Consider the following 22,785-nt stretch of genomic DNA (forward strand, 5'->3'; position numbering starts at 1 on the left):
AGTTACTGCACCACTGCAGGGGCATCTAGATACTAAAGGGGGTGGAGCTTGTCGGCAATAGTCACATGATCAGTGGCCTAAAGCAGGGTTGCACCCTGGCCACTCTTTTTAAATTTTTTTTGGCTGACATCAGAAATTATTTTAATAAGGCCTTAATTTCCACACAAAAATGTAGGCAAAAACATCTTCAGTGGTTGCGATACGCAAATGTTTATTTCACAGTACCAATAAGCTTCCAAAGAATGCTCATTTGTCTTAAGAAATGTGTTCCAAATTAATGAACCAATACCAACATCAATATAACTCATATATTGAGTTGTACTCTGTAAAAAGTAGTAATAACCAAGCTCTCTTGTTTCTGACTCATGATTTACCCACATTATTTTAAACACCTCCATAATTATTAATGGTCCGTGGGCGTTTTGATAAAATGTACTGTAGCCACTTGACTGAAATTCATAGAGGACACACTTTAGAGAAGATCCCTTGGCTTGGGGAACGTCTCCTTCATGGAGTATCTTTAATCAGAGTTGGGTTTTAATACATGGGTTGCCAGGTAGAACAAGAGAAATCTTATTTGGATATAAGACATTGGGGAAAGCCCAGTACATTTCTGAAATGGCTAAAAGAGGAGCTGTGGGTGATCCAGTTAAGACGGGTGCTGGGAGATCGCATTAACATTCCAAACATTGAAAGTATTTGTAGAGTATGCAATGAAAAGGGAAGGGTGGGGTCACTAAGGCATCTGCACCTCTTTAGGGCTCTGCACAAAGACTGAATAAAATGCAGAGGAGATTTGTAGGGAAATGGGAGGCTCTGAAAGATGCAATATTCTGGCTTGGAGCTTTAAGCCTTAATTTTGGCTATGTTACAACTTTGGTTTAGAATTTGAAGCTTTAAAGGCAGGTGAAATATATGTAAACCAGTAAAACACTATTTCAACAATAAAGAAACTATAACTGCCTCATCGTTCTTTATGTTTAGAAAGATAATGTGTCCATTTTCTTTTACAGCTTTCCAAAGCCTGCACAAAAAGTGAAATGCCTCAAGAATGGGTTTACTTGGAACAAAAGGGAGGATGTCGGATATCTCATGAATGGAAGATTCTAGAAGCCCAGTCTGGTCAGGACTGGAGTAAGCTACGCATTAAGAAAATTATTTCTGTTATCGCTTACAATCTGTATTCAGAGTGTCAAGGTAACTGGGAGAAGGACATGCTTCAGAAAAGTTCGAAATAAATACACGGGTGAGCAGGAGACCCAAAGCAAGTTCGAATTCGGATAAAAATGTAATTCAAAAGTCAAAGCTTTTTTTAATGAAGATTGCAAATAGTAGAAAACCATATCAATGCATTGAATTTGAAAACACTACATACCAAGGTTGGATTTAATCCTAACAAACATGTTAGTATGGGTATTTTGAAAAGAACATAAGACGTTAAAGCATTATGATTCGTCTGAGAACACCTAAATGGGAAAACTTGTCAAAAACACAACCAGCGTTGACACATGGAGGTGAAAAATCAAAGCTCCTTTATAGAGCTTTCCTTTGTACAATGGAATTGTAACGAAGAGTGCACTGAGAAGTGAATATAGAGCATTCTCTACAAATGGCTGACCCTGTAATGAGATTAACTTTGCTAAACAAAACCCAAGCTGGAGAAATGAAACCCCCAGAGAAACCTTGCCCGGACAATGAATGCCATAAAGGCTTGAGTCTGAAAACCCATCCTGCTCAAAATGAGAAAACCAACATCGGAGAAAATCCTCATCAGTACACAGAATGCCATAACAGCTTCAGTCAGAAAACATATCCAACTCAACATGAGAGAAGCCACACAGGAGCCAAACCTTATCAGTGCACTGAATGTCAGAAATGCTTCAGTATGAAAAGCCACCTAACTATCCATGAGAGAATCCATAATGGAGCCAAACCTTATTGGTGCTCTGAATGTCAGAAATGCTTCAGGCTCAAAAGCAGCCTGACTGAACATGAGAGAAGCCACACAGGAGCCAAACCTTATCAGTGCTCTGAATGTCAGACATGCTTCAGTAAGAAAAGCAACCTAACTACCCATGAGAGAATCCATACAGGAGCCAAACCCTATCGGTGCTGTGAATGTCTGAAATGCTTCAGTGAGAAAAGCCACCTAACTATCCATGAGAGAATCCATACAGGAGCCAAACCTTATCGATGCTCTGAATGTCAGAAATGCTTCAGTCAGAAAAGCAACCTAACTAAACATGAGAGAATCCACACAGGAGCCAAACCTTATCAGTGCTCTGAATGTCAGAAATGCTTCAGTCACAAAGGCAGCCTAACTAAACATGAGAGAAGCCACACAGGAGCCAAACCTTATCAGTGCTCTGAATGTCAGAAATGCTTCAGTCAGAAATACAACCTAACTACCCATGAGAGAAGCCACACAGGAGCCAAACCTTATCAGTGCTCTGAATGTCAGAAATGCTTCAGTGTAAAAAGCAGCCTAACTATCCATAAGAGAAGCCACACAGGAGCCAAACCTTATCAGTGCTCTGAATGTCAGAAATGCTTCAGTACGAAAAGCTACCTAACTATCCATGAGAGAAGCCACACAGGAGCCAAACCTTATCAGTGCTCTGAATGTCAGAAACGCTTCAGTGTAAATAACAGCCTAACTATCCATGAGAGAAGCCACACAGGAGCCAAACCTTATCAATGCTCTGAATGTCAGAAATGCTTCCGTGTGAAAAGCCACCTAACTACCCATGAGAGAAGCCACACAGGAGCCAAACCTTATCGGTGCTCTGAATGTCAGAAATGCTTCCCTGTGAAAAGCCACCTAACTACCCATGAGAGAAGCCACACAGGAGCCAAACCTTATCGGTGCTCTGAATGTCAGAAATGCTTCAGTCAGAAATGCATCCTAACCACCCATGAGAAAATCCACACAGGAGACAAACCTTATCGGTGCTCCGAATGTCAGAAAGGCTTCAGTCAGAAAAGCAACTTAACTATACATGAGAGATGCCACACAGGAGCCAAACCTTATCAGTGCTCTGAATGTCAGAAATGCTTCAGTGTGAAAAGCAGCTTAACTACCCATGAGAGAAGCCACACAGGAGCCAAACCTTATCGGTGCTCTGAATGTCAGAAATGCTTCAGTCAGAAAATCGGCCTAACTAAACACGAGGGAAGCCACACAGGAGCCAAACCTTATCAGTGCTCTGAATGTCAGAAATGCTTCCGTGTGTAAAGCCACCTAACTACCCATGAGAGAAGCCACACAGGAGCCAAACCGTATCGGTGCTCTGAATGTCAGAAATGCTTCAGTGTGAAAAGCAGCCTAACTACCCATGAGAGAAGCCACACAGGAGCCAAACCTTATCGGTTCTCTGAATGTCAGAAATGCTTCAGTCAGAAAAGCAACCTAACTATACATGAGAGAAGCCACACAGGAGCCAAACCTTATCAGTGCTCTGAATGTCAGAAATGCTTCAGTGAGAAAAGCCACCTAACTACCCATGAGAGAAGCCACACAGGAGACAAACCTTATCGGTGCCCTGAATGTCAGAAATGCTTCAGTCAGAAACCCCACCTAACCACCCATGAGAGAATCCACACAGGAGCCAAACCTTATCAATGCTCTGAATGCCAGAAATGCTTCAGTGTGAAAATCGGCCTAACTAAACACGAGGGAAGCCACACAGGAGCCAAACCTTATCGGTGCTCTGAATGTCAGAAATGCTTCAGTGACAAAATCGGCCTAACTAAACACGAGGGAAGCCACACAGGAGCCAAACCTTATCGGTGCTCTGAATGTCAGAAATGCTTCAGTGAGAAAATTGGCCTAACTAAACACGAGGGAAGCCACACAGGAGCCAAACCTTATCAGTGCTCTGAATGTCAGAAATGCTTCAGTCACAAATATAACCTAACTGCCCATGAGAGAAGCCACACAGGAGCCAAACCTTATCAGTGCTCTAAATGTCAGAAATGCTTCAGTCAGAAAAGCAGCCGAACTACCCATGAGAGAAGCCACACAGGAGCCAAACCATATCAGTGCTCTGAATTTTAGAAATGCTTCAGTGTGAAAAGCAGCCTAACTACCCATGAGAGAGGCCACACAGGAGCCAAACCTTATCAGTGCTCTGAATATCGGAAATGCTTCGGTCAGAAAAGCAGTGTAACCATCCATGAGAGAAGCCACACAGGAGCCAAAACTTATCGGTGCTCTGAATGTCAGAAATGCTTCAGTCAGAAACGCACCTACCTATCCATGAGAGAATCCATACAGGAGCCAAACCTTATCAGTGCTCTGAATGTCAGAAATGCTTCAGTGTGAAAAGCAGCCTAACTACCCATGAGAGAGGCCACACAGGAGCCAAACCTTATCAGTGCTCTGAATATCAGAAATGCTTCGGTCAGAAAAGCAGTGTAACCATCCATGAGAGAAGCCACACAGGAACCAAAACTTATCAATGCTCTGAATGTCAGAAATGCTTCCGTGTGAAAAGCCACCTAACTACCCATGAGAGAAGCCACACAGGAGCCAAACCTTATCGGTGTACTGAATGTCAGAAATGCTTCCGTGTGAAAAGCCACCTAACTACCCATGAGAGAAGCCACACAGGAGCCAAACCTTATCAGTGCTCTGAATGTCAGAAATGCTTCAGTCAGAAAAGCTACCTAACTATCCATGAGAGAAGCCACACAGGAGCCACACCTTATCAGTGCTCTGAATGTCAGAAACGCTTCAGTGTAAAAAACAGCCTAACTATCCATGAGAGAAGCCACACAGGAGCCAAACCTTATCAATGCTCTGAATGTCAGAAATGCTTCCGTGTGAAAAGCCACCTAACTACCCATGAGAGAAGCCACACAGGAGCCAAACCTTATCGGTGCTCTGAATGTCAGAAATGCTTCCGTGTGAAAAGCCACCTAACTACCCATGAGAGAAGCCACACAGGAGCCAAACCTTATCGGTGCTCCGAATGTCAGAAATGCTTCAGTCAGAAACCCCACCTAACCACCCATGAGAGAATCCACACAGCAGCCAAACCTTATCGATGCTCTGAATGCCAGAAATGCTTCAGTGTGAAAATCGGCCTAACTAAACACGAGGGAAGCCACACAGGAGCCAAACCTTATCGGTGCTCCGAATGTCAGAAATGCTTCAGTCAGAAACCCCACCTAACCACCCATGAGAGAATCCACACAGCAGCCAAACCTTATCGATGCTCTGAATGCCAGAAATGCTTCAGTGTGAAAATCGGCCTAACTAAACACGAGGGAAGCCACACAGGAGCCAAACCTTATCGGTGCTCTGAATGTCAGAAATGCTTCAGTGACAAAATCGGCCTAACTAAACACGAGGGAAGCCACACAGGAGCCAAACCTTATCGGTGCTCTGAATGTCAGAAATGCTTCAGTGAGAAAATTGGCCTAACTAAACACGAGGGAAGCCACACAGGAGCCAAACCTTATCAGTGCTCTGAATGTCAGAAATGCTTCAGTCACAAATATAACCTAACTGCCCATGAGAGAAGCCACACAGGAGCCAATCCTTATCAGTGCTCTAAATGTCAGAAATGCTTCAGTCAGAAAAGCAGCCGAACTACCCATGAGAGAAGCCACACAGGAGCCAAACCATATCGGTGCTCTGAATGTCAGAAATGCTTCAGTCAGAAAAGCCACCTACCTATCCATGAGAGAATCCATACAGGAGCCAAACCTTATCAGTGCTCTGAATGTCAGAAATGCTTCAGTCAGAAACCCCACCTAACCACCCATGAGAGAATCCACACAGGAGCCAAACCTTATCGATGCTCTGAATGCCAGAAATGCTTCAGTGTGAAAATCGGCCTAACTAAACACGAGGGAAGCCACACAGGAGCCAAACCTTATCGGTGCTCTGAATGTCAGAAATGCTTCAGTGAGAAAATCGGCCTAACTAAACACGAGGGAAGCCACACAGGAGCCAAACCTTATCGGTGCTCTGAATGTCAGAAATGCTTCAGTGAGAAAATCGGCCTAACTAAACACGAGGGAAGCCACACAGGAGCCAAACCTTATCAGTGCTCTGAATGTCAGAAATGCTTCAGTCAGAAAAGCTACCTAACTATCCATGAGAGAAGCCACACAGGAGCCACACCTTATCAGTGCTCTGAATGTCAGAAACGCTTCAGTGTAAAAAACAGCCTAACTATCCATGAGAGAGGTGTAGAGGTATGTCAGGGGTTTCAGTGTGGACGGCCATATGTGCTGCTAGACCGGAATGGCATAGCCATAGCTGCATAGCTGCATTCTATGGTGCATGGATGGGTGGCCGTGCCTACTGCGTGTGTCTACAGCCATGGTATAAGGTATACATACCGTAACTTGGATGGAGTTCGACTGCAGTGTTCTTTTTCTTTGTCCATTGCGAATGGCTGGTCTCGCTATTCGTGGTCTCCCTGAAATGAAAGTGTAATGGTGAGGGCGTTTCCCGGCTGGGGAGGGTGCTGGGGATGAGGGAGGATGATAGGGGGTGAGAGAACAACATGGTGGGCGAAGGTATGTTATGGCGTGCCTCTACAAAAGCTGCCGGCATCCCTGGGCTATTGATGGGTAGCAGTGTTGTTGGGCAATAGTTTGTCACAGTAATCCGCTGCAAATGCTGCCCGGATCGTTGCTGTAATTGCTGGATAGGAATGTTGTGTTTGGGTTCAGTGATATAGTTTAGAGAGTGGAGGGTTTCAAGAAGAGACTGGGAACAGCCAGGTTTTCAGGGCCTTTCTGAATTTCAGGTGATTTTCAATATTTGTCTAGCGGTAGGGCGTTCCAGATGAGCAGTGCCTGGACAGAGAACTAGGATCCGCACAGTCTGGGGGAGTTGTGAAGTGGGACCACTAGGCGATATGCTGTGCGAGATCTGAGACTCCTTGAAAGGTGGTAGCGCAGGATTTTGTCTAGAAGGAATTCCGGGCTGGTGGCTGTTGTCTGCGTTAGTTGTAGCAAGTAAGATTGTGGCAGCGGATGATTTGCGGGCAGAGGGTTTAGGTAGAGGTTGAAGATTAGGCGGGAAAGGGATGTGGGGACCCCTTTTGTTACTGGTCGTGAGGTGGAGCTGAACGGGTGGAGGAGCATAATTTGTAAGTGTTTAGCGATGAAAGAGGAGATCCATGAGAGGGCTGTGGCTTTGATTCCTAGTGTTTGTAGCCTGTCTAGTAGGATAGTGTGATCGATGGTATCGAAAGGCTGCAGAGAGGTCAAGGAGGATGAGTACAGCGCATCAGCTGTTCTTTTTAGGTATTCCCAGACACACTAGGGAGGGTTCTCTTCCTCAGAGCGGTCTGAAGCCTGATTGCGCCACGTCTAGGAGTTGTTGGCTCCAGTGATTAGGCCAAGCTGCTTGTATGCTGTCCGATCCATCAGTTTGGCCATGAAGCGTGTGTTGGAGATTAGCCAGTAGGTTTGGGGGAGTGGGTCGAGTGTAGGTTTTTTAAGGAGGGGTTTGATGTAGGAGGTTTTTAGAGCTTCCGGGAAGGATCCTGATGTAAGTGACAGGTTGAGGATTGAGCGTGTGATACTTCTTGCACAGGTTGAGGTTAGGATGTTTTTGAGGAGGGTGGGCGGGCAGGGTCCTCAGGGGGAGCCTGATGGGCAGCTTTGTGCTAGGGACGAGAGGAACTCCTGGTGTGAAATAGGAGAGAAGGAGCTGAAGGTTTGTATCGAGGGGGGGGTTTTGTTGAGGGTCGGCCTGTGGGTGGGTAGGGGGCGAGGGTATGTGTTACAATTTAGAGATGATGGCGGAGTGTCTGTCAATAGCGACATTGTGGAAGTATAATGATAATGTATCACATAGGGCTTGGGGGAGGGGGCTGGAGCAGGCCAGGGAGTTGAATTCAGAGATGATTCTATGCAGATCCTTGCTGAACGTTTAGGATTCTGTTCCCATAGAATGCTTTCTTGGTTTTTCTGATTTCCAGTCTGTATGCTCTGGTTATTCTTGCTAGGGTGGTCGTTTTCTGGGCCGTAGGGATGGATCTCTAGGTCTGTTCCAGATGATGCTTGAGGGTTTTTAGTGATTGTGAGGTTGGCGTTCAACCACCTTGTTGGGGGTCCTGATCTCTGAGAGGTCAGTTTTGTGGTTGTCCACTTGTACCAGATAGCCGGGTCTTCTGATGGGCCAGCGTAGCGTTCTAGGGCCTGGAGTCTAGTCTGGTCCTGTGGAAGGACCATGTCGGAAATAGAGATCCCTCTCTCCAGGGACCCATTACTGAATGACCCAGTCCTGTTACGTGGACGATCCTTCCCCCACCACCACGAAAGACAGGCCATGCACGTATTAACATGATATTGGAACAGTGATAGTATCCAGGGTATCCAGAAAGAAGGGAGTCAAAATGGAAGGACAGAGAAAGCTTGCCCCAAAGAGGGAACAGGTGGAGAGTGCCAGGGAGTCCCGCAGCAAACAAGAAATTACTAGAAAGAGAAGAAATCGGGCAGAGCAGAGGCAAGGAGGCCCCTGGGCAAAACAGGTACAAGGCAGCAGGAGGCAGAAAACGTCAACACTAAGCTTCACAATGCAGACTGAAGGCAATTGTGGCACAAAGGCCTGTGAAATTCCTCGGGTTTTGTGGTGGCTCACATGAGAATGAGCCTCCTAGCCGGCCTGACCATTGGCCAGAGCAACGGACCATGCAAAGCGCATGCGTTGAACTGTGCTGCTAGTCTCTCCCCGCTCACCCCCACACCTGCCCCGACTGGAAAACATGGCGGCTCCCAAGCTTGCGAATGTGGCAACAAGACTGAAAACCCCTACACCCAAGCACCAGTGTGGCGAGTGGGTCCTCGGGTAAGGCAACATTCTCACACCCAGTATATCCTCCATCTATAGATTTCTCAGACACATTTTATCATGTGTATCGGGTAAAATACTGGCTTTAGTTACTGCACCACTGCAGGGGCATCTAGATACTAAAGGGGGTGGAGCTTGTCGGCAATAGTCACATGATCAGTGGCCTAAAGCAGGGTTGCACCCTGGCCACTCTTTTTAAATTTTTTTTGGCTGACATCAGAAATTATTTTAATAAGGCCTTAATTTCCACACAAAAATGTAGGCAAAAACATCTTCAGTGGTTGCGATACGCAAATGTTTATTTCACAGTACCAATAAGCTTCCAAAGAATGCTCATTTGTCTTAAGAAATGTGTTCCAAATTAATGAACCAATACCAACATCAATATAACTCATATATTGAGTTGTACTCTGTAAAAAGTAGTAATAACCAAGCTCTCTTGTTTCTGACTCATGATTTACCCACATTATTTTAAACACCTCCATAATTATTAATGGTCCGTGGGCGTTTTGATAAAATGTACTGTAGCCACTTGACTGAAATTCATAGAGGACACACTTTAGAGAAGATCCCTTGGCTTGGGGAACGTCTCCTTCATGGAGTATCTTTAATCAGAGTTGGGTTTTAATACATGGGTTGCCAGGTAGAACAAGAGAAATCTTATTTGGATATAAGACATTGGGGAAAGCCCAGTACATTTCTGAAATGGCTAAAAGAGGAGCTGTGGGTGATCCAGTTAAGACGGGTGCTGGGAGATCGCATTAACATTCCAAACATTGAAAGTATTTGTAGAGTATGCAATGAAAAGGGAAGGGTGGGGTCACTAAGGCATCTGCACCTCTTTAGGGCTCTGCACAAAGACTGAATAAAATGCAGAGGAGATTTGTAGGGAAATGGGAGGCTCTGAAAGATGCAATATTCTGGCTTGGAGCTTTAAGCCTTAATTTTGGCTATGTTACAACTTTGGTTTAGAATTTGAAGCTTTAAAGGCAGGTGAAATATATGTAAACCAGTAAAACACTATTTCAACAATAAAGAAACTATAACTGCCTCATCGTTCTTTATGTTTAGAAAGATAATGTGTCCATTTTCTTTTACAGCTTTCCAAAGCCTGCACAAAAAGTGAAATGCCTCAAGAATGGGTTTACTTGGAACAAAAGGGAGGATGTCGGATATCTCATGAATGGAAGATTCTAGAAGCCCAGTCTGGTCAGGACTGGAGTAAGCTACGCATTAAGAAAATTATTTCTGTTATCGCTTACAATCTGTATTCAGAGTGTCAAGGTAACTGGGAGAAGGACATGCTTCAGAAAAGTTCGAAATAAATACACGGGTGAGCAGGAGACCCAAAGCAAGTTCGAATTCGGATAAAAATGTAATTCAAAAGTCAAAGCTTTTTTTAATGAAGATTGCAAATAGTAGAAAACCATATCAATGCATTGAATTTGAAAACACTACATACCAAGGTTGGATTTAATCCTAACAAACATGTTAGTATGGGTATTTTGAAAAGAACATAAGACGTTAAAGCATTATGATTCGTCTGAGAACACCTAAATGGGAAAACTTGTCAAAAACACAACCAGCGTTGACACATGGAGGTGAAAAATCAAAGCTCCTTTATAGAGCTTTCCTTTGTACAATGGAATTGTAACGAAGAGTGCACTGAGAAGTGAATATAGAGCATTCTCTACAAATGGCTGACCCTGTAATGAGATTAACTTTGCTAAACAAAACCCAAGCTGGAGAAATGAAACCCCCAGAGAAACCTTGCCCGGACAATGAATGCCATAAAGGCTTGAGTCTGAAAACCCATCCTGCTCAAAATGAGAAAACCAACATCGGAGAAAATCCTCATCAGTACACAGAATGCCATAACAGCTTCAGTCAGAAAACATATCCAACTCAACATGAGAGAAGCCACACAGGAGCCAAACCTTATCAGTGCACTGAATGTCAGAAATGCTTCAGTATGAAAAGCCACCTAACTATCCATGAGAGAATCCATAATGGAGCCAAACCTTATTGGTGCTCTGAATGTCAGAAATGCTTCAGGCTCAAAAGCAGCCTGACTGAACATGAGAGAAGCCACACAGGAGCCAAACCTTATCAGTGCTCTGAATGTCAGACATGCTTCAGTAAGAAAAGCAACCTAACTACCCATGAGAGAATCCATACAGGAGCCAAACCCTATCGGTGCTGTGAATGTCTGAAATGCTTCAGTGAGAAAAGCCACCTAACTATCCATGAGAGAATCCATACAGGAGCCAAACCTTATCGATGCTCTGAATGTCAGAAATGCTTCAGTCAGAAAAGCAACCTAACTAAACATGAGAGAATCCACACAGGAGCCAAACCTTATCAGTGCTCTGAATGTCAGAAATGCTTCAGTCACAAAGGCAGCCTAACTAAACATGAGAGAAGCCACACAGGAGCCAAACCTTATCAGTGCTCTGAATGTCAGAAATGCTTCAGTCAGAAATACAACCTAACTACCCATGAGAGAAGCCACACAGGAGCCAAACCTTATCAGTGCTCTGAATGTCAGAAATGCTTCAGTGTAAAAAGCAGCCTAACTATCCATAAGAGAAGCCACACAGGAGCCAAACCTTATCAGTGCTCTGAATGTCAGAAATGCTTCAGTACGAAAAGCTACCTAACTATCCATGAGAGAAGCCACACAGGAGCCAAACCTTATCAGTGCTCTGAATGTCAGAAACGCTTCAGTGTAAATAACAGCCTAACTATCCATGAGAGAAGCCACACAGGAGCCAAACCTTATCAATGCTCTGAATGTCAGAAATGCTTCCGTGTGAAAAGCCACCTAACTACCCATGAGAGAAGCCACACAGGAGCCAAACCTTATCGGTGCTCTGAATGTCAGAAATGCTTCCCTGTGAAAAGCCACCTAACTACCCATGAGAGAAGCCACACAGGAGCCAAACCTTATCGGTGCTCTGAATGTCAGAAATGCTTCAGTCAGAAATGCATCCTAACCACCCATGAGAAAATCCACACAGGAGACAAACCTTATCGGTGCTCCGAATGTCAGAAAGGCTTCAGTCAGAAAAGCAACTTAACTATACATGAGAGATGCCACACAGGAGCCAAACCTTATCAGTGCTCTGAATGTCAGAAATGCTTCAGTGTGAAAAGCAGCTTAACTACCCATGAGAGAAGCCACACAGGAGCCAAACCTTATCGGTGCTCTGAATGTCAGAAATGCTTCAGTCAGAAAATCGGCCTAACTAAACACGAGGGAAGCCACACAGGAGCCAAACCTTATCAGTGCTCTGAATGTCAGAAATGCTTCCGTGTGTAAAGCCACCTAACTACCCATGAGAGAAGCCACACAGGAGCCAAACCGTATCGGTGCTCTGAATGTCAGAAATGCTTCAGTGTGAAAAGCAGCCTAACTACCCATGAGAGAAGCCACACAGGAGCCAAACCTTATCGGTTCTCTGAATGTCAGAAATGCTTCAGTCAGAAAAGCAACCTAACTATACATGAGAGAAGCCACACAGGAGCCAAACCTTATCAGTGCTCTGAATGTCAGAAATGCTTCAGTGAGAAAAGCCACCTAACTACCCATGAGAGAAGCCACACAGGAGACAAACCTTATCGGTGCTCTGAATGTCAGAAATGCTTCAGTCAGAAACCCCACCTAACCACCCATGAGAGAATCCACACAGGAGCCAAACCTTATCAATGCTCTGAATGCCAGAAATGCTTCAGTGTGAAAATCGGCCTAACTAAACACGAGGGAAGCCACACAGGAGCCAAACCTTATCGGTGCTCTGAATGTCAGAAATGCTTCAGTGACAAAATCGGCCTAACTAAACACGAGGGAAGCCACACAGGAGCCAAACCTTATCGGTGCTCTGAATGTCAGAAATGCTTCAGTGAGAAAATTGGCCTAACTAAACACGAGGGAAGCCACACAGGAGCCAAACCTTATCAGTGCTCTGAATGTCAGAAATGCTTCAGTCACAAATATAACCTAACTGCCCATGAGAGAAGCCACACAGGAGCCAAACCTTATCAGTGCTCTAAATGTCAGAAATGCTTCAGTCAGAAAAGCAGCCGAACTACCCATGAGAGAAGCCACACAGGAGCCAAACCATATCAGTGCTCTGAATTTTAGAAATGCTTCAGTGTGAAAAGCAGCCTAACTACCCATGAGAGAGGCCACACAGGAGCCAAACCTTATCAGTGCTCTGAATATCGGAAATGCTTCGGTCAGAAAAGCAGTGTAACCATCCATGAGAGAAGCCACACAGGAGCCAAAACTTATCGGTGCTCTGAATGTCAGAAATGCTTCAGTCAGAAACGCACCTACCTATCCATGAGAGAATCCATACAGGAGCCAAACCTTATCAGTGCTCTGAATGTCAGAAATGCTTCAGTGTGAAAAGCAGCCTAACTACCCATGAGAGAGGCCACACAGGAGCCAAACCTTATCAGTGCTCTGAATATCAGAAATGCTTCGGTCAGAAAAGCAGTGTAACCATCCATGAGAGAAGCCACACAGGAACCAAAACTTATCAATGCTCTGAATGTCAGAAATGCTTCCGTGTGAAAAGCCACCTAACTACCCATGAGAGAAGCCACACAGGAGCCAAACCTTATCGGTGTACTGAATGTCAGAAATGCTTCCGTGTGAAAAGCCACCTAACTACCCATGAGAGAAGCCACACAGGAGCCAAACCTTATCAGTGCTCTGAATGTCAGAAATGCTTCAGTCAGAAAAGCTACCTAACTATCCATGAGAGAAGCCACACAGGAGCCACACCTTATCAGTGCTCTGAATGTCAGAAACGCTTCAGTGTAAAAAACAGCCTAACTATCCATGAGAGAAGCCACACAGGAGCCAAACCTTATCAATGCTCTGAATGTCAGAAATGCTTCCGTGTGAAAAGCCACCTAACTACCCATGAGAGAAGCCACACAGGAGCCAAACCTTATCGGTGCTCTGAATGTCAGAAATGCTTCCGTGTGAAAAGCCACCTAACTACCCATGAGAGAAGCCACACAGGAGCCAAACCTTATCGGTGCTCCGAATGTCAGAAATGCTTCAGTCAGAAACCCCACCTAACCACCCATGAGAGAATCCACACAGCAGCCAAACCTTATCGATGCTCTGAATGCCAGAAATGCTTCAGTGTGAAAATCGGCCTAACTAAACACGAGGGAAGCCACACAGGAGCCAAACCTTATCGGTGCTCCGAATGTCAGAAATGCTTCAGTCAGAAACCCCACCTAACCACCCATGAGAGAATCCACACAGCAGCCAAACCTTATCGATGCTCTGAATGCCAGAAATGCTTCAGTGTGAAAATCGGCCTAACTAAACACGAGGGAAGCCACACAGGAGCCAAACCTTATCGGTGCTCTGAATGTCAGAAATGCTTCAGTGACAAAATCGGCCTAACTAAACACGAGGGAAGCCACACAGGAGCCAAACCTTATCGGTGCTCTGAATGTCAGAAATGCTTCAGTGAGAAAATTGGCCTAACTAAACACGAGGGAAGCCACACAGGAGCCAAACCTTATCAGTGCTCTGAATGTCAGAAATGCTTCAGTCACAAATATAACCTAACTGCCCATGAGAGAAGCCACACAGGAGCCAAACCTTATCAGTGCTCTAAATGTCAGAAATGCTTCAGTCAGAAAAGCAGCCGAACTACCCATGAGAGAAGCCACACAGGAGCCAAACCATATCGGTGCTCTGAATGTCAGAAATGCTTCAGTCAGAAAAGCCACCTACCTATCCATGAGAGAATCCATACAGGAGCCAAACCTTATCAGTGCTCTGAATGTCAGAAATGCTTCAGTCAGAAACCCCACCTAACCACCCATGAGAGAATCCACACAGGAGCCAAACCTTATCGATGCTCTGAATGCCAGAAATGCTTCAGTGTGAAAATCGGCCTAACTAAACACGAGGGAAGCCACACAGGAGCCAAACCTTATCGGTGCTCTGAATGTCAGAAATGCTTCAGTGAGAAAATCGGCCTAACTAAACACGAGGGAAGCCACACAGGAGCCAAACCTTATCGGTGCTCTGAATGTCAGAAATGCTTCAGTGAGAAAATCGGCCTAACTAAACACGAGGGAAGCCACACAGGAGCCAAACCTTATCAGTGCTCTGAATGTCAGAAATGCTTCAGTCAGAAAAGCTACCTAACTATCCATGAGAGAAGCCACACAGGAGCCACACCTTATCAGTGCTCTGAATGTCAGAAACGCTTCAGTGTAAAAAACAGCCTAACTATCCATGAGAGAAGCCACACAGGAGCCAAACCTTATCAATGCTCTGAATGTCAGAAATGCTTCCGTGTGAAAAGCCACCTAACTACCCATGAGAGAAGCCACACAGGAGCCACACCTTATCAGTGCTCTGAATGTCAGAAACGCTTCAGTGTAAAAAACAGCCTAACTATCCATGAGAGAAGCCACACAGGAGCCAAACCTTATCGGTGCTCCGAATGTCAGAAATGCTTCATTCAGAAACCCCACCTAACCACCCATGAGAGAATCCACACAGGAGCCAAACCTTATCGATGCTCTGAATGCCAGAAATGCTTCAGTGTGAAAATCGGCCTAACTAAACACGAGGGTAGCCACACAGGAGCCAAACCTTATCAGTGCTCTGAATGTCAGAAACGCTTCAGTGTAAAAAACAGCCTAACTATCCATGAGAGAAGCCACACAGGAACCAAACCTTATCAATGCTCTGAATGTCAGAAATGCTTCCGTGTGAAAAGCCACCTAACTACCCATGAGAGAAGCCACACCGGAGCCAAACCTTATCGGTGCTCTGAATGTCAGAAATGCTTCCGTGTGAAAAGCCACCTAACTACCCATGAGAGAAGCCACACAGGAGCCAAACCTTATCGGTGCTCTGAATGTCAGAAATGCTTCAGTCAGAAACCCCACCTAACCACCCATGAGAGAATCCACACAGGAGCCAAACCTTATCGATGCTCTGAATGCCAGAAATGCTTCAGTGTGAAAATCGGCCTAACTAAACACGAGGGAAGCCACACAGGAGCCAAACCTTATCGGTGCTCTGAATGTCAGAAATGCTTCAGTGAGAAAATCGGCCTAACTAAACACGAAGGAAGCCACACAGGAGCCAAACCTTATCAGGGCTCTGAATGTCAGAAATGCTTCAGTGAGAAAATTGGCCTAACTAAACACGAGGGAAGCCACACAGGAGCCAAACCTTATCAGTGCTCTGAATGTCAGAAATGCTTCAGTCAGAAAAGCTACCTAACTATCCATGAGAGAAGCCACACAGGAGCCACACCTTATCAGTGCTCTGAATGTCAGAAACGCTTCAGTGTAAAAAACAGCCTAACTATCCATGAGAGAAGCCACACAGGAGCCAAACCTTATCAATGCTCTGAATGTCAGAAATGCTTCCGTGTGAAAAGCCACCTAACTACCCATGAGAGAAGCCACACAGGAGCCACACCTTATCAGTGCTCTGAATGTCAGAAACGCTTCAGTGTAAAAAACAGCCTAACTATCCATGAGAGAAGCCACACAGGAGCCAAACCTTATCGGTGCTCCGAATGTCAGAAATGCTTCATTCAGAAACCCCACCTAACCACCCATGAGAGAATCCACACAGGAGCCAAACCTTATCGATGCTCTGAATGCCAGAAATGCTTCAGTGTGAAAATCGGCCTAACTAAACACGAGGGTAGCCACACAGGAGCCAAACCTTATCAGTGCTCTGAATGTCAGAAACGCTTCAGTGTAAAAAACAGCCTAACTATCCATGAGAGAAGCCACACAGGAACCAAACCTTATCAATGCTCTGAATGTCAGAAATGCTTCCGTGTGAAAAGCCACCTAACTACCCATGAGAGAAGCCACACCGGAGCCAAACCTTATCGGTGCTCTGAATGTCAGAAATGCTTCCGTGTGAAAAGCCACCTAACTACCCATGAGAGAAGCCACACAGGAGCCAAACCTTATCGGTGCTCTGAATGTCAGAAATGCTTCAGTCAGAAACCCCACCTAACCACCCATGAGAGAATCCACACAGGAGCCAAACCTTATCGATGCTCTGAATGCCAGAAATGCTTCAGTGTGAAAATCGGCCTAACTAAACACGAGGGAAGCCACACAGGAGCCAAACCTTATCGGTGCTCTGAATGTCAGAAATGCTTCAGTGAGAAAATCGGCCTAACTAAACACGAAGGAAGCCACACAGGAGCCAAACCTTATCGGGGCTCTGAATGTCAGAAATGCTTCAGTGAGAAAATTGGCCTAACTAAACACGAGGGAAGCCACACAGGAGCCAAACCTTATCAGTGCTCTGAATGTCAGAAATGCTTCAGTGACATAATCGGCCTGACTAAACACGAGGGAAGCCACACAGGAGCCAAACCTTATCGGTGCTCTGAATGTCAGAAATGCTTCAGTGAGAAAATTGGCCTAACTAAACACGAGGGAAGCCACACAGGAGCCAAACCTTATCAGTGCTCTGAATGTCAGAAATGCTTCAGTCACAAATATAATCTAACTGCCCATGAGAGAAGGCACACAGGAGCCAAACCTTATCGGTGCTCTGAATGTCAGAAATGCTTCCGTGTGAAAAGCCACCTAACCACCCATGAGAGAATCCACACAGGAGCCAAACCTTATCGATGCTTTGAATGCCAGAAGTGCTTCAGTGTGAAAATCGGCCTAACTAAACACGAGGGAAGCCACACAGGAGCCAAACCTTATCGGTGCTCTGAATGTCAGAAATGCTTCAGTGAGAAAATCGGCCTAACTAAACACGAGGGAAGCCACACAGGAGCCAAACCTTATCGGTGCTCTGAATGTCAGAAATGCTTCAGTCACAAATATAACCTAACTGCCCATGAGAGAAGCCACATAGGAGCCAAACCTTATCAGTGCTCTAAATGTCAGAAATGCTTCAGTCAGAAAAGCAGCCGAACTACCCATGAGAGAAGCCACACAGGAGCCAAACCATATCGGTGCTCTGAATGTCAGAAATGCTTCAGTGTGAAAAGCAGCCTAACTAAACATGAGAGAAGGCACTCAGGAGCCAAACCTTATCAGTGCTCTGAATTTTAGAAATGCTTCAGTGTGAAAAGCAGCCTAACTAAACATGAGAGAATCCATACAGGAACAAACCTTATCAGTGCTCTGAATATCAGAAATGCTTTGGTCAGAAAAGCAGTGTAACCATCCATGAGAGAAGCCACACAGGATCCAAACCTTATCGGTGCTCTGAATGTCGGAATGCTTCAGTCAGAAAAGCCACCTAACTATCCATGAGAGAATCCATACAGGAGCCAAACCTTATTGGTGCTCTGAATATCAGAAATGCTTTGGTCAGAAAAGCAGTGTAACCATCCATGAGAGAAGCCACACAGGATCCAAACCTTATCGGTGCTCTGAATGTCAGAATGCTTCAGTCAGAAAAGCCACCTAACTATCCATGAGAGAATCCATACAGGAGCCAAACCTTATTGGTGCTCTGAATGTCAGAAATGCTTGTCAGAAAAGCATATAACTATACCTGAGAGAAGCCACACAGAGAAAGCTTTAGTCCGTGCACAGAATGCCAGAACAACCTTCCCTTCCCACTGCCTTTATAAGCTGTTACCTTTCTCCACATTCATATCACCATAGTACTTGGACAAGGAAAAGGCGACTGGGAGTAGTACATGCTAACTTGTCATTGCACCACTCTGGTACTGAGGCGAGGAAGAGGCATGAGGTCTGTTGTGAGGGTCAGGCATGTCCTCATGCCTCTTCCTCGCCACAGTACCAGAGTGGTGCAATGACAAGTTAGCATGTACTACTCCATGCCTCTAACTATGGTCAGGCAACACCTACAACCTCTTAAATGGGTGCAAGTGTATAAAAGGAGAAATTGGAAGCAGAGTGGAGGTAGAGATCCAAGCTGGCAGCAGAGAGTGGCAATACGAGGTGGAGCAGGCAGAATATGGGCCAGTGAAAAGAACACTGACTACTTCAGAGAGGCCAGAAAAATGCAGAGGCCAGAGCGGTCTGCAGAAGGGTTAGGAGCTTTGCAGAGCTCTATGCCGTGTGTTCCCCGTTGGGATTGGGGAACACAGATCTCGCTGAGGCCGCCAACAGCTGCAGGATAATCTGTAGGAAGCAAGCGCTGCGCACCGGAGCTCCCCCGGAGTGAGAGAGGAGCCAGCAAGAACCCTGAGAGTGAAACGAGAGAACCTGGAGGAGGAGCCGCACACCATTGAGTGTTGAAGGATCACTCATGCCGGGGCGCTCAAGGGGCATTGTATGTGTACCGGCGGATGCCGGTCAAGGGAAAATGCATGACAAATGGGTCGGGAGACCAAACGTGAACTATTGAATACCGAGCAAGTTGCAATGCACGTAATGAGTTTTGAATGCTGAACTCTGGAAAAGAAATGAGTATATCGAAGGACTGAAACAGCAGGTGATGTGCATTTGCGAACAAAGTGAAACAAGTAAAAATCGAAATAATATTGGATAGTGTGAAAAGAAAGTCTTAGCCAGGAGAAATACCACAAAGGAAAGTGTGCGAGAGTTGCGTGTTGGTAAAGGCAAGAAGCTGTTAAAGTGAAACAGAAACATATGTGGACTTATGACACAGATACAGAAACGACACCTCTGTTGTCAAGGAAGTCCTGTGAGAAAGAAAGAACTGTTGCAAAATGCCAAGGGGTATCAGTTGGGCAACCTGGAATGGGTAGACCGTGTGGTCCGACAACTGCGCCTAGACCTAGGAACCCTTACTTGGAGTAAACCAAGAGAAGTGAAAAGGCTGAGGCTGGTCTGCCTAAGATTTTTCAAGTGACATAAAGAAAAGGAAAACTGAGCAAGTTGATTTCACTGTGAATTTGAAGCCAGAAATGCTGCCTACTTGTAGGAAGGGAACCCGAAGACCATTCTGTGGAACTGTGTTGAACTTGGGAAAGGGAACCCCGGGGCCATTTTGTGGAACTGTGTTGAACTTGGGGAAGGGAGCCAAGAGTAAGCCAGGAGTTGGAAGAAGCTCAGAACATTTCTTTGACCACTATTCCTTTGGTTGCTGATATCCTTACACATGGTTTAGCTTTAGTTGTGAGGGCAAGTATAGGTTTTGGACACAGACAGACTTTCAAGTTGAACGTACTGACTCCGACTATCCTTAGTTTATTTAGGTAGGGAAATCCCACCCTGTTGTAGGTAAATCCTTCACTTTACCTCCAAATGCATGATTTTGTGAAAACTGATAGTAATTTCGTTACCACCAAAAAAAGTCAGTAACTGGATTATCACCACTTTTTTCCTACACTGCCAAGCTTGTAATAAGGGCCATTTTCTTCTACAAATGTAGGATTTTAAAACCTTACCAAGAGGTTTTCCAACATTCAGCTCGCATGCCGAGATAAAAGGGAGCAAAGGGTGCCCTCTAGGGCAACACTAGAGAGTAGCAGGGCGGGAGAAGTGGCATCCAATGTGGCGGACAGATCAGATGCAAGCCTGGGCCATCCCCCTACTGCCAAAGTGATTGCAGGAGCACTAGGAGCAGCAACAAATCCCAACCCTGCCACAATTACATAACACAGTTGAATACCATAACCAAAAGCCCATCCCAGTGGAAAAGGAAGAGAACTTTACAACTGAAAGAGCTCATTCAGACATTGTCGGTTGTTAGAGAAGCTTGAGCCATGTGGTTGAAGAACCATACAAGGAACATTAGGGAGGTATTGGGGACAATGAGAGATGGAACAGGCAGATGTAGTAAGGAGGAGTCAATAACATGAAGTGAGATCGGGCTTGAGAAGAGAAGAGGAGGAGGATGGGGACTCCCTCTCCCCGCCCCCCTAAGAGGACTTATCAGAAAGGCAGGAGGAGGCTAGGATGTCCCAAGGCAGGCTCAGGAGACGGAACAAGGTTCGGGTAAGGGTGCCAGTGGAGGAATAGTGAGCATGCAACAAAATCCTGGGAATTGGCATTCATGAGTCCCGTCTTTTTTGTAGCCCTTGTGGGCCTCCTGACAATATTGATGATGCTGTACCTCTCTCCATTCTCTTCTGTTAATGGTTTACTCTGCTGTGTAGCCCTTATGGGCCTCCTGACTGTATTGATGATGCTGTACTTCCCTCCATTCTCTTCTGTTAATGGTTTACTCTGCTGTTTATCCCTTGTGGGCCTCCTGAGAGTATTGATGATCCTGTGCCTCCCTCCATTCTCTTCTGTTAATGGTGTACTCTGCTGTTTATCCCTTGTGGGCCTCCTGAGAGTATTGATGATCCTGTGCCTCCCTCCATTCTCTTCTGTTAATGGTGTACTCTGCTGTTTATCCCTTGTGGGCCTCCTGAGAGTATTGATGATGCTGTACTTCCCTCTATTCTCTTCTGTTAGTGGTTTTACTGTGCTGTTTTGATGTGGCTCTTTTGCCCTGCATTTCAGTGTGGTCTGTCATTGCAATGTGTGGGTCCCTGCATGTATCCTCCTTCCTCTTTCCCTCTGCCCCCTCTCCCTTGATACTCATCTAACCTCAGTGTTCTGTAAGAAAGGCATGGGATCGACAGTAGGCACAAGGACAATAGATGTACGCGTCAAAAACCTTTCTTTTACTTTCAGCAAGGTTGGGGTAACGCCTGACTAGCCCTAATCCTAACATGGGAGTAATCTGGACCATAAAATAAATGATAAACCAGTCCACATCAGTTCAGTCAAAACAAAAATGTCTATTCCTTCTCAAGTAACAAGTGTGTAATGGGAAATAAAGAAAAGATGGTGTCACAAACGAAATGTCAGAATGGCAAAAGCTATGCAAGGGAGGCAAGGAAACATAAGTATGACACTGACACAAAAGGTACAATTTGTAAAACATTTATTCATTTCTCAGGGTTTGGAAAAACTCCTACTTTGTCCTATAGCTAAAATGGTAATTGTCTCTACCATCAAATAGAGAAAACACAGTCCTAGTCAGTCTCTGTCAAATCAAAATAGCCTATACTAACAAAACCTAATGCCTTCCCTATCTCTTAAACAAAAAGTGTGTAAAGAGGAATGTGTATGCAAAGGAAAATCAGTGTTCGAATATAAAGAATCAAAGTGGCTGAGTCAGCTCTCCTTCCCACGTTAGACAGCACAGAGTAAGGGGGTCCCCGTTGACAGGATGACACGCTGTGGCTCAGGATCTCCAAACCAAGTAGTTAAAAATGTGGTGCAAGGCCTGTCTGGACTTCCACGTAAATCACTTTTCCAGCGTTCAAAAAGTTCTTTCACAGTTCAACAAAAGGGTTCACAGTTCAACAAATAGTTCACGCAGGTCTCCCTCGATCGGGCTTCGACCGCTCAAAGTAAAAGTTCAAGTAGGTTTCCCTCTGTCAGGCTCGGACCGCTCAGAGTAAAGGTTTGCGTAGGTCTCCCTCTCTCGGGCTTGTACCTCTTAATCACAGCACTTTAGGGATTCCCTTCCCCAAGCTTTATTCACATTTGTTAGAGGTTCCCTTCCCTTAACTTATCACACTTCTGGTTGTCGAAGACTTTCGAATGTGCAAGTCTTTTACTGTAGACCTCCGCAGGACCACTTCGACATTCCCTTCAGCTCGCACTCTTGTGTTATTTGCCCCAGTGTTTATTGACCTATGTAGCTCAACATCATAAGCACAAGAGTTCAATATTCACTTTCCATTTCCCATTTTGCCGGGGTCAATCTTAATCATCAAGCTTTTAAAGTTCATTCACTACGTGGCATTATAACAAAAACATTTCGCTGGACCACTCCGCTACTCTGTATCGTGGGCTTCACAGTTATCGGTTATTTTAAAGTTTGCTACATGTCTGCCTTCATTCGCGTCTCATCCACATACGTTCAGCCTTCAATTGTAAGATATATTGTTGCCACTTCATCTTTCCTTAACACACGCCGGTCTTTCATCTCACTCGCCAACTCACCGGCTGTGTGCATTCCTTTCTTGTCTTTT

The 22,785-nt window shown here is 45.3% G+C and overlaps 1 protein-coding gene and 2 pseudogenes across 1 annotated transcript; all 3 read left to right on the top strand.

Annotated features, from left to right (window-relative positions):
- The window catches only part of LOC138452957 (zinc finger protein 208-like), a 157,660-nt pseudogene extending 151,231 nt beyond the window's left edge, over positions 1-6,429 (top strand).
- Positions 6,430-9,927: 3,498 nt separating this feature from the next.
- Positions 9,928-12,929, top strand: LOC138452960 (zinc finger protein 845-like; the record flags this gene model as incomplete). Its single annotated transcript, XM_069605330.1, has 2 exons — positions 9,928-12,057; positions 12,142-12,929. Coding segments are annotated over exons 1-2 (2,328 nt in total), but the record flags the coding sequence as incomplete, so codon positions are not given.
- Positions 12,930-13,027: 98 nt separating this feature from the next.
- LOC138452959 (zinc finger protein 208-like) lies at positions 13,028-18,528 on the top strand (annotated as a pseudogene).
- The last annotated feature ends 4,257 nt before the right edge of the window (positions 18,529-22,785 follow it).

The sequence above is a fragment of the Ambystoma mexicanum genome, chromosome 4p, assembly GCF_040938575.1.
Source record: "Ambystoma mexicanum isolate Mex_15411 chromosome 4p, UKY_AmexF1_1, whole genome shotgun sequence".
NCBI lineage: Eukaryota > Metazoa > Chordata > Amphibia > Caudata > Ambystomatidae > Ambystoma > Ambystoma mexicanum.